The 13,283-nt window shown below is 36.7% G+C and overlaps 1 protein-coding gene across 1 annotated transcript in view; it reads right to left on the bottom strand.

Annotated features, from left to right (window-relative positions):
- The window catches only part of cntn3b (contactin 3b), a 67,675-nt gene that overhangs the window by 40,029 nt on the left and 14,363 nt on the right, over positions 1–13,283 (bottom strand). The window contains exons 3-4 of the mRNA XM_084129139.1: positions 12,042–12,186; positions 3,752–3,927 (exon numbers count right to left, since the gene is read on the bottom strand). Coding sequence (XP_083985265.1) covers positions 3,752–3,927; positions 12,042–12,186 — 321 coding nt within the window. The remainder of the gene's footprint in view (positions 1–3,751; positions 3,928–12,041; positions 12,187–13,283) is intronic.

Genomic DNA, 13,283 nt, shown 5'->3' with positions numbered 1-13,283 from the left:
GCAAAGTTTTAAAGATCAAAGTTCACGGCAAATAAAGTTATTATCTCCTAAAAGGAATTAAATGCGGAAATGAGTCATCAGTAATTCCGGTTGTAACAATGTAACAAATTTGCATAATGCCAGCCTATGGTCTTAATTGGCTGCCCACGAAAGATGTCTACTCTGACCAGCCCTCAAACACTGTAGTTGTAGCTAAAGGCCTGGAAGAGTTTGGTTCGTGTTGTCGACATGTCGAGAACATGCTGTTTTCAGTGCTGCAAATCCACTTTGCATGCACTTCAAAAGGTTAAGTACTCGTGCTGGAATTGATACAGAAAAATCGACGCCGTCATTAGTACAACTGTGTCATCAAGCCCTGGGGAAGCTTCCGGAGCTGAAATTTACATATGGCAATGGACGTTTTGTTTCCAACATGAACTGCAAACGGTAGGCCAATCACAACAGACTGGGCCGTCTGACCAATCAGAGCAGAGTAGAGTCGTGGAAAGGAGGAGTTTAGAGAGACTGAATCTTCGATCTAACCGTTTTCAGACTCATGATGTACAATGTATGTTATGAGAAAACTAAACAAACAATGATAAATTGGAAACTAACGAAAAATAAATTGAAATGGCAAATTGTAAAACAAATTAAAAATGAATTAAATTGAAATAGATTAAACCAATAATAACCATAGTTGCTATGGCATTGTGGTTGCCGTTCTAATCATTATTATGTGATTGCTAAGTGGAGTGGCTAGTGCATTGCTAGGTTTTCTGGGTGGATGCTGGGGTATTGAGGGGTGATAATATACAAAAACACAAATTAAACATGCATATGATCACCCCATCACAATGTATATGATAGTCTACTGGTTAATGATCCGACTAATCGCAGTTGTCACAACTAGGCTTTGAATTCTAGAGCGCTTGCGTGGGCCATGGTTTGTCAGGTCACAAATCTGCTCTGCTGCTATTGCACCCTTGAGAAAAGTACTCATTTCAAACTCGCCCCAGGAGAGGATTACCCCAATACACAGCCAATAGAAAGCCACCATGGAATAAATCTCCCAATGACAAATTTTACAGCATATATTTCACACTGGCTTGCAAACGCAATGGGATGCAGTTTTCAACAGCTGTCTGAAAGATAAGAAATGCCACAATGACATATTATCAAAGCCAGCGGCATTATCATCTTATTAAAATCATAATTCCCCTTTGACTAACCAATGATCAATATAGGAAATAAATGTCAAGCAAGTCCTGTTAACCAATCCCCTAAAGTGAGATTCATTATCCCACCCATAAAGATGATAATCTGTCTCCTAGGGGGGACGTATGATGCTCTGTGTGGATCAATAGGTAGACGGCAAGAGAGTGAGGAGTCTTCGCGACAGACAAAAGAAGTCCGTGGCCAGGTGTGTTCTCTTCTCAAACAATCCCGTCTTTGAGAAAAGATGATTTGAGCATCTGATTTCTTTAAGCATGCACAAGGACAGCATTTTAAATCAAAGGCACAGAGGCCAGGTGGATAGATGGCTTTCTCATACTTGGCAGTTTACTTTGAGGAGCAGACAGTACGGGTATTAATATTGTGAGTCAATTCGTAGCATACAAAGATGCTGTTGAAGCTGGTGAGTAATGAGAATGAGTGATGGAGTTTGAAGTCGATGAAATGGTGCTTCACCCTGTGAAATTGTCACATTTGACAGCTCGTTTGATTGCTCTTTCTTAAGTAATGCCATGTGAATACCAAATACCAAAGCTGTTGCTTTTACAATGTCGCTTATATACATCCAAGCGCTCCTCCCAGATGCCATTGATTGGACAAATTTTGAATCCCGCCCCAAACTCAATGGCATTGGTTGAGCTAATGTATATACACACATAAGCCCCTTTCACACATACAGTCTTTACTGGTAAATTACTGGTAAAGTACAGTTGGCATGAATGGTATCTTTCTGGTAAAAAAAAAAACGGTTGTGTGAACAGCACGGTTGTATATTTTCCGGAAAAGTCATTCTGGTCATTTTATGGTAATTACTGGGATTGCTGTGTGAAAGGGTCTACACTCACCTAAAGGATTATTAGGAACACCATACTAATACTGTGTTTGACCCCCTTTCGCCTTCAGAACTGCCTTAATTCTACGTGGCATTGATTCAACAAGGTGCTGAAAGCATTCTTTAGAAATGTTGGCCCATATTGATAGGATAGCATCTTGCAGTTGATGGAGATTTGTGGGATGCACATCCAGGGCACGAAGCTCCCGTTCCACCACATCCCAAAGATGCTCTATTGGGTTGAGATCTGGTGACTGTGGGGGCCATTTTAGTACAGTGAATTCATTGTCATGTTCAAGAAACCAATTTGAAATGATTCGAGCTTTGTGACATGGTGCATTATCCTGCTGGAAGTAGCCATCAGAGGATGGGTACATGGTGGTCATAAAGGGATGGACATGGTCAGAAACAATGCTCAGGTAGGCCGTGGCATTTAAACGATGCCCAATTGGCACTAAGGGGCCTAAAGTGTGCCAAGAAAACATCCCCCACACCATTACACCACCACCACCAGCCTGCACAGTGGTAACAAGGCATGATGGATCCATGTTCTCATTCTGTTTACGCCAAATTCTGACTCTACCATCTGAATGTCTCAACAGAAATCGAGACTCATCAGACCAGGCAACATTTTTCCAGTCTTCAACTGTCCAATTTTGGTGAGCTTGTGCAAATTGTAGCCTCTTTTTCCTATTTGTAGTGGAGATGAGTGGTACCCGGTGGGGTCTTCTGCTGTTGTAGCCCATCCGCCTCAAGGTTGTGCGTGTTGTGGCTTCACAAATGCTTTGCTGCATACCTCGGTTGTAACGAGTGGTTATTTCAGTCAAAGTTGCTCTTCTATCAGCTTGAATCAGTCGGCCCATTCTCCTCTGACCTCTAGCATCAACAAGGCATTTTCGCCCACAGGACTGCGGCATACTGGATGTTTTTCCCTTTTCACACCATTCTTTGTAAACCCTAGAAATGGTTGTGCGTGAAAATCCCAGTAACTGAGCAGATTGTGAAATACTCAGACCGGCCCATCTGGCACCAACAACCTTGCCACGCTCAAAATTGCTTAAATCACCTTTCTTTCCCATTCTGACATTCAGTTTGGAGTTCAGGAGATTGTCTTGACCAGGACCACACCCCTAAATGCATTGAAGCAACTGCCATGTGATTGGTTGATTAGATAATTGCATTAATGAGAAATTGAACAGGTGTTCCTAATAATCCTTATTATTAAGGATTATTAAGTGTATAAACTACTATTCAAAGGTTTGGGTTTGAAAAGTTTTTGAAAGTCACTAAAACCAATTTATTTGATCAAAAATACAGTAAAAACAGTACTAATGTGAAGTATTTTAATATGTTCCTTTGATGGCAAAGCTGAATTTTCAGCATACTCCAGTCTTCAGTCACATGATCCTTCAGAAATCATGAAGAAACATTTGAAAACAGTTGTGGTGCTTAAATTTTTTCTGGAAACTGTGATGCATTTTTCTCAGGATTCCTTGATGAATATATTTATCAGCATTTATTCACTTTTGGTCAATATAAAAGTTTCAATTCTTAAAAAAAAAAAAAAAAAAAAAAAAAAAACTGACCCCAATCTTTTGAATGGTAGTCTATGTATGTGTATGTATGTATGTATTGTGGCTTTGGAAAAATGCATTGTTGAATACATAAACTGACATCTTTAAAAATGTATGCATTTACATTACTCACATGCAAATTGTAGTGTGGCTCTCTTGCTGAGAATAGTTCCCCGGGCGTTGGAGGCAGTGCATTGGTAGACACCACTGTCTTGGTCTCGATCCAGGCCAGTAATGATCAGGTTACCTCCAGACAGGCGACGCCTCTCGTCACCATGAAGATCAATGAACGTTCCGTTTAGAGACCATCTGGAGAGACGCAAACACAATCAGGAGTGTGGTCTCCAGAGAAGCTAACTAACCAATATTCATCACATGCATCGATCTGATGAAGCCAGCTTCATTATACAGCCAGATTCAGCATAAAACAAAGCTCATTGCTGACATTTGTTTTCCTTCTTTGTTCTTCTGCAGTACAGCCTGACTAACAACTGATGAAAGCAAGCAAAACAGCACAAGAATCAGAAATGCCTAATTATTTATTGACCCTGAAGATGTGCAATGTGTAGTTGTGAGTTGGTTTTACTTTCTAAATAAAAAATAAAGCTTTCACACTCAACTATGAAAGGTTCATTATTTTTCAGTTATGTAGCTACACTTGCATGTGTAATATACAAACTTTTCAACATGGAGTGTGAAGAAAAAGAGCAAATTAGCAAATCGGACTGCTTGACAAAAAATAATGTGATATCTTAAGAAAATTCGGAATGCACTGTAATCATTGCTGGTTGCTAAATTATTTTTTTTTTTTCATTTTATATAAAATGTATGAACATCTGATCCCAACTATTAAAGGAAGTATAAAGTTAGTTCACCCTCAATTTTAGTAGACATGATGGACTATGGACATATAACATTCAGGAAACAAAAATGTACAAATACATTTTATGTTCATTTTGATTTTATGTTCATTTATGTTCAACTTCTTTTTGTAAGATAATATGCTTAAAAAGTGTGCTTGAGCTGTCTTTCTTTAAAATAAGTGCCATTTGGTTTAATAATTTGTTATCTAATGCAATGAACATTCCTACTTTCTGGGCCACTGTACATCCAAGAAGGCTGTAATTTGTGGGTTTATATTTTTTTCTACTTAAACAGTAGGAAAATCATATTACAAAGAGGAACATTTTCCATCAGAAAACCAACATAATCAATGAGCGCAATCATAAAATGTATACCAACTTGAATAAATTTGAATAAATTTTTACCTTTTCAAGTTATTCAATATCTAGAATTCAGAACTGACCTTAAAAATTGTTGTGCTAAATCAGGCATTTGTTGTTTGAGACAGTCAAAACTTGGCAGAAGACCTTAGAATTGACAGAAACAATGGGGGAAAAGGTGTGTGAAGAAAAAAAAAAATGAGTGGGGTGGACAACGTGGTTTCTCCCAGATCTGACAGGCAACAAAGCGTAGATCTACTGCAGCTCTTCAAAGCCCATTTCTACTGCATTATTTATTGATCTCAGTGTGGCAGTCGAGTTAATCTGACTCCTTTAGTCATCATTTGTGAGTCTAATATCATAGCCAGCCACTGTATTTGATATCATTTACTGTGACATTCGGCCTGCAGGGTTACACAGTTGATTACTTCGAGGCTGCTTGCTGTAAATACAGACAACATTTGTGTTCTCACAAAGTAGTCAAATATTATATTACAACATCAAACTAATCTAGTTTTCCATTACACTTTCAATAGCGTGATAAATCAACAAAGCTCCTACATCTAACATACGGTGGGGTCTTGTGTATATAAAATGAATGAAATAACCGGTCTATTATCCTGAAAGAATATAATATCATCTGTGTTGGTACATATTCGCCTGCACAAAATAATGTTGTCATCTATTTCTTTGGTTCTCAAACAATTTAGGCAACTTTAATCAAACCAGAACATCCACAGACCTCTTCCAACCTTTCTTTCATACCCCTTTCTCTTTGTCTTATGCAAGTGTTCATATAAATCTAGTTTTTTCAAAAGTTTTTTCTAGTTTTTTGCAACAAATTTTATTAACTATATATTTTCTATTGGGGGGGGATTACTAGTAAAAAATAGTATATTTAAAGTCGCAATGCAATGCAAGTAGAGTCTGATCTTTTCTTCTGTACTGTATATCCGAGTGAAATGGTTTATCAAAAAGAAAAAAAAATGTAGGGCGAGACTTCAATCCAATGGTTGTTGATTGGATAAAGGCAGATATGTATTTATAATAAAGGGGTGGGGTTTATGAAGACAAAATGCAAGTCCAACATACTGTACATTACCAGAAAAAATACATTTCTCAATGAAGATTAAGGTAAAAAAAAATGCATGGATGAATAGTTATAATAAAAAGTTACAATAAAATCAATAACATGCATTTAGAAAATAGACTTTAAGGGTGCAATACCTTGTTGTTTTTTTTGTTTTTTTTGTTTAATCTGACCATCTAAAAGTGGTAGGTTAAAGTAACAGAATTCAGCCTGATGGTAATTGGTGCATGAATGATCGTTTTTAAAGGCTAGACAAAGAATTACAAACAATCTAGTCTCCAAGGAGCCCCTTAACAAGAATCAAAAAGGCTTAGTAGTGACAGGGAGCCAAAGTATTTTCAGATAATGAGTATAAAAAAGTTCTCTGAGAAGTTTAATGGACAATTATGCTGCCCCCGCACAGCAGACTGTCCAAGCCTCCATCAGCATCACTGTCGTTATGATCCTCACAGCTATTATTACTGTCACTATTAACGTCACCTCATCATAATTATCATTATAATCTCTGTTATTTCAGACTACATTAACAAACTGCCCAGAGACAAAGTCTACACCTGGGGTCTCATTTAAAAAACTGTGCGTAGGATCCTTACTAAAGGCGTACGTACACCCGAAAGCCAAAAATGGCATACGGTAATAAATATTAAGACTTATAAAACCGTGCGTACACCAGAACCTGCGCTAAATTCCCTTTATAAATCATCAGTCAGTGGAAGATTGTGCGCACATGACTCTCCTCCCCGAAATAACCATATATGGAGCTTACAACGCCAGGTCTTGCTATGCATATCCTCATCTGCATAGCATTTGCATATGCATATTCATCCATGTGATACCATGTTTAACGGTACAAGACATTAGGAAAATATGAGATATGGATGTGCTGTCACATTACATTGCTAAAAATAATTTAGTAGCCTATCCTTGCCTTGTTTTTGAATAAACAAATCAAATAATATAAAATACATTTCAGAGAAAGTTTTTCTCATTCTTTTCCACTGGTCAAATAGTATTTTTAATAGCTTTATATTTTTAATGGAAACAGATAGGCCTTATTGTGCATTGTTTGCACGAAAATATTTTCTCAGACAATCTGCTATTAACATGATAAGCAATTCTCTCTGTAGTTAAAACATTAAAACACAGCATGCCACATGAAAAGTGTTCGAAAGCATTGCATCTACTACAAATATTTATATTTATTATATTTTTTGTAACTTCTCAGTAATGATTTCATGTAAGTTAAGTGTTAACTCCATTAATGAGAATGGCGTATTTAATTTAAATGTTTATATCAGATGTAAAACATAGTTTAAACATTATTTTATTTATTTAAACTGTTATTGTGAACATACACTGTATTTATGATTAGGACTCATAATGAAGATTTACGGTTTTCCTTCATCTGCAGTTAGATATATAGGCTATGCTATACACGCTTGCTAGCGCGGACATTTAAGAAGGGATGGATGTTTGCTTCATGTGATAGGCTTGGTGAGTGAAATTATATTTGTATTATCTTACTGTATATGTATAATTTTCTTTACATTTTCTGTCTAAAAGTGACCAAAAAGCCATTAACTCCAGCTCACCATCGGTGTCACCAAACTGCTCCATCTCCAAAATGTTTGCGTGTAGGTGCGCAAATTTTCCAGTCAAGTTTGTTTTTATAAATCACAACTTATGCGTCGGAAGTGGCGTACGCCTTTTTCAGGGCCGGTTTTGTGCGTACGCAACGGTTATAAATGAGGCCCCTGGTCATTAGAAAAAAGTATCATGAAAAATGGAAGTGAAAAGTGCAAAAAATAAAAACAGTCAGCTCCAATTATCTTTCCAAAAGAATGCTCCACACTTCTTCTTACAACCGGGAAAGCAACCAGCATTCAACAAAGATCACGGTAGAGCCGAGCTAATGAGGGCCGACACAGGAGCACCTCTGACTTGCTCAGTGTAATCTCTGCATTTTAACCAGCTCTCCTTCACATTCTCGTCTCTGATGACTGCCTGCTCCATGGACCAGGTTTCATATCCTTACAATCTCAAAAGCATCCTAGGCAGGCTGAAAAACCTGTCAGGTTAAGTGTAGGTTGGGAAAACACATTCTTGGCTTTTTCAAAGGATTTAAAACAGCACCAAAGGGAGGATTAAAGACAGAACTTTTAATCACTAACAACGCCAAGGTCATGGGTTTGATTCCCAAGGAATAGCCTGAATGCAAGTAGTTCAAACTAATGTAAAACTTACATGTACATTCTTGCTGTATGAGTGCTTGTCGACCACAAGAGCACACAAAGGATTGTGTCATGGAGTCATGGCTGTCCTATGGCCTCAATTTGCCTCACAGCGTGCTTTATCCCTCCCTGTGGACCCACGCTACCACATTAATGCAACTTCACTTTTGCTGGACCAAAAAGAACAAACCACAGAATACTAGAGAGATACAAAGGTCAGGGTTTTTACTGCATTGTACATTTTCGGCTAAATGTTGGCATGCTTTTACTCTGTGCTTTTATATGATAAGCGCTAAATGTTCTTCACAGCGCGGACCAATTATCTAAGTGGGGTGAATGAAGCCTTGTTGCATGCAAGGGTCGCATAAAGCACAGCAGCATGTTCTGTAGATATGCTAAAATATTATCGCTTTAGAAACACATCACAGGAAAATAAACTTTTTATCTTTAAAGCATTACAGGGGAAGTCAAACAACTCTGCTAAACACCTTAAACAGCTAGACAGCCTTAGCAAACAGCATTGGCAAAAAGTGGAGAAACACCAACAGAAATTAAGGCTTTTCAAACTACACATCACCACCCTTACAACAACTTATCATGGTTAAACCTTAGTAACAGTAGCCGGGCTATTTTCACAGAAATGTCTATTAGGAGGAGGAGGATATCTATTTAATTGTTATTACTGCGATTCTACAACTGTGATATTTAGGAGGAAGGCTTTTTGGCCTTCAGGACAACATACATTTTCATTAGAAGCAAAGTCAGTTGTGGTCTAGTCAAGGGTGCAGTCGGAACTAGATTTAACTTAATTAACATACACTAATATACACATCCACACGTTTTTATCCGAATTAAGTGATATCGAATGAAAAATGCCTTATGGAAACAGTAAAATTCGATTGAATTTCATGAATATCGACTCAAATGAAATACGTTCGGTCTCATCGGATTTTATCTTGATCGATATACGGCTTATGCGATAAACGCTGATGGAAACGTTATTTGTATAAATCCATTTTGTCTAGCAAAACTTTGTTCGCAAATGTTTGCTTGAATGTTGTGCGATTCAGTGCGAAAATGAATGGAAACACCTTAAAATGTCTCAAATCAATTCGATATACCAATTTGATCGCAAAACAGCATGTGACGTCATTACGCACAGGTTTTTATTCGCTTTAAAGCCGTTGGATGGAAACACACTTTCACCAGCTTTATTCGCATGAGTTTTTTTTACCGAACTTCAGATAATTCGATTGACAAGTGGATGGAAACTTAGCTACTGAAGACTGGAGTAATGATGCTGAAAATTCAGCTTTGCCATCACTGGATTTATTTTTATTTTTGAAGTTTTTTAAAATTGTAATAATATTTTACATTATTACTTAATTGTTTACTGTATTTTTGATCAAATAAATGCAACCATGGTGAGCATAAAGGAATTCTTAAAAAAAAAAAGGTATATAATTTCTTGGTTTTTATATAATCCTATAAGTGCAAAAGACTACAGAAACTCAATTTGCTTTAAAAAGCTTTCTTGAGATAAGAGCCGAAGCCAGCAAAGTGCACTTCTCTGACTCAGCTCTGAGTTACTTTTCTATGGAATCTGAAACTGAGATGCAAAATAGCCTGGCGCGTTGTGTTCTCAAAGTTCACACCGGCCCCTGCAGACACTGAAATACCACCAGTCTCTGTTGGAACACTGACTATTTCCTTTGACAAAGAAAGTAGTATTCTCATTGGAGACTCTTCTTCCTCTTACTGTTTTGAAGCAGAATTGGACAACCTTCAGACAACATTAGCTGGCTCAACTGTTCTGTTGCTAACACGCTTGAAATGACTGCTGGGGAGGACCAAACTTTTCGGGTGCCTCTTGACCAGATTGGATGTTATAAGACAAGCCTTGAAGAATTTAATGTGAGAGAGAACTCAGCAAATTTATTTTTTAAGGTCAAGAAATTATCTTCAGTCTTCAATCTCATCAGTGTCTGGGTGTATTGTTGTAAAGCTCATTGAATGAATGGTGTAGGTTTTATCAGACACAGAAAGAGAAAATGTTCCCAGAAAGCAAGACAATACACAGCTGATACATGTTGGGGAAACTTCTTTGAAACTGTAGCTTACCAAATTATTAATAGAGTACATTTTCATTATAAGTACAGTAGTTGAAGTATAGTAACACAAACTACTAAAAATATATAACTATCAAATGACAATTTATGATATTCAAAACATGGCACTAAAAAATGTCAATTAGGGTGACATGTTAAACTTGAACAGATACATTTACTCTATGTACAGATTTTTTTGAAATGTGAAACTTGAACAGATGCAACTAAAAAGAGACAGTTGAAAAGATAGCAATGTACAAAATTATAAATAATTATATTGAGGATTTATTAAGAAAATACATTTAAATTTTTATTAAAAAATCTTAAATAATTAATTAAATGAAGAATTAAAGAATTAAAATTGTGCACAGAAAATCTGTGATTTTTTTTTTTTTTTTTCATTTACAAGAACTGTACGAACTAATTCATTCCAACTTTCCAATACTTCGAATTTTCGAATAAATCAAATTTTCCATCAGAAAGGGCTGTTTGGTCATTCAACATTATTACTCATTTGACAACTGAACTACTGTCATGCTACTGACAAATGTAGTTAGAAGTACTATATTACCACTACTTTTAGCTGCTTCATGGTTGCTAGACAGTTTCCTCTCTTTTACTGTACAAAAATGAAACAGTTATATGTACAAAATGTTTAAAAGCAATCACACACTCAGCTGGTTCAGGAAAATGATTTTTATGACAATCCAAAACCAAATATACCTAATATCTGTGAGAAAGGAATTAAAGAATTAAGGGAGTGCAGTGTATTTCAGTGTGACAAAGCTGGAAATGACTATTTTGCATGTTGTTGAATATATGCATAAGCCTCTTCATTTCCTTTGCACCAGAGTTTATTTATGGTTACATATCTGCATAAAAAAAAATAAAAAAAAACAGGATCTGGGTTGAAAGTCAAACTTATTCGACCTTGGAGACTCTAGCTGTATTGTTTGTTCAAAAGTAAATGTAGCATCATGACTTAAACTGTCAGTGTGCTCTTCTTCTTTTTGAACATTGATACTCTCGTAATGTTCTGTTAAATTGGTGTTTTCCACAAAGATGCACTAAAAGGAAATGTAAGCGTTTAAATCGAATGTCACTCACAAGGTTATTATTTCCCTCCCTAGTGCTTGCCTGAGCATTTACATGATGCTGACCCAAGCTACGAAACACAATATACCACAGAGCTAGAGCACACTGCTATTTTCAGAGCAGATGCCTCACCAGGGAATATGCAGGACAGTATCTTAGAATCTCTAGCACAAATTAGTCATTTAGATCCCTCCCAATTTCAAAGCCAATTTCCGTCCTTACAGTAGCATGCATACCCCTCTCAGAAAGATAAATTTGGAATGCTAATCCCTAAAGCTCTTGCTGAGATGTGTACACAGAGTAATGGATTGTTGAACATATCTTCGGAAGTAGGCTAAATTGCCATTTTGTAATTTTTTTGGATCAGTCTTTAGCGAAGCTAGTTGATGCACATTTAAAATTGTTGACACTGGTGAAACTCTGGAAAGCAAATGAAAATGGGTCACAGTCAATACCACTGGGATATAGGCTGCTAGGAATACAGTAGTTTACTGGATTTATGCAATGGCAAACCCGAAGGACAGATAAATTGCCTCTCACCTGGAAATCAATAGCAATCAGTGCCAATCCTTTTCAAGTTGATCCTTATGGGAGTAAGCTGCCAATTTGCCAAAACCAACTGCTTAAATGGTTTGTAATAGCAATGAAAGGATGCATAAACTGCTAGCATTCCTACCTGTACTGAGGGGAAGGGACTCCAGATGCCTCGCAGGTTAAAACAGCCTCCTGCTCAGGGGAATGGATGGGCAGTATCAGGTCCTCTGGTTCCGTTTTCCAGCTTGGACCAATAAACTTTGTGTCTTCTGCTTCTGCTGATGAGACTGAGACAGAGGAAGTAAAAAACATTTTTTTTTAGAACCCAATGTCGAACTTTATTTTTTATTACAAAGTTTCTTATTTTGTATTATTCATACATCTATAGGGATAGTTAGGGATAGTCATCATTTACTCACCTTCAAGTTGTTCCAAACCTGTAAGACTTTCTTTCTTCTGCTGAACACAAAAGAAGATATTTTGAAGAATATGGGTAACCAAACAGCTGATGGGCCCCACTGACTTTTTTTCCATACTATGGAAGTCAATGGGGCCCATCAAATTTTGGTTACCCATTTTATTCAAAATATCTTCTTTTTGCGTTCCGCAGAAGAAGGACATTAATACAGGTTTGAAACAACATTAGGGTGAGTAAATTATGACAGAATTTCATTTTTGGGTGAACTATCCCTTTAAGGAAACTCAAAGGATTGGATGCATAAATGTATCTCAATGATCCATTCAATATCCAAATCTGGTGATTGTTGCGATAAGTCTTTAACCACAAAGACAAAACAGGGATCAAAGCATTATAATATATTACAAAAGAGTATAGTGCTTGTATTATAAAATATAGTGCTATAATAGATGTATAAAAAATGTAACTGATGCAAAACGGCAATATTGTTTGATTATATTGTGGATGCTTTGACGGCTGCTTTCATTTGAGAAAGTTGAACATATCCAGAACTACAGTAAATGCCATTATTTACACATCTTTTGCAGCTCCATTTGTAAGAATTTTATCTAAATAAATTCAAAACACTTGCAGCCATTATATTCTCTGTGTTCATTAACATTATACAGGGATACACCCTGCAGCCATATTTGTGAGACAGCCAGAGAATTCTGCAAACATGCTGAAACCCCACACTACAGGAAAATACACTCCTGTGTCAGCTGCTGTTGTGGAAATATCAACAGAAAAAAGTTGTGCGTTTCATTTCTGAAATTACACACCATTACTATACGTTATTTGATGCATGTACAGGTTATAATTGTTCTGTGTTTTGGTTTCATGAATACAAGATGAAAAGAAAATGATTAAGTCTTTATTTCTCCACACAATAGCATCTGCACTCTCATTAATCAAATGCTACTTCTG

The sequence above is a fragment of the Abramis brama genome, assembly GCF_963993115.1.
Source record: "Abramis brama genome assembly, chromosome: 11".
Lineage (NCBI taxonomy): Eukaryota > Metazoa > Chordata > Actinopteri > Cypriniformes > Leuciscidae > Abramis > Abramis brama.
The sequence above is the reverse complement of the archived record's forward strand: the minus strand, read 5'-3'. Positions and strand labels throughout refer to the sequence as shown.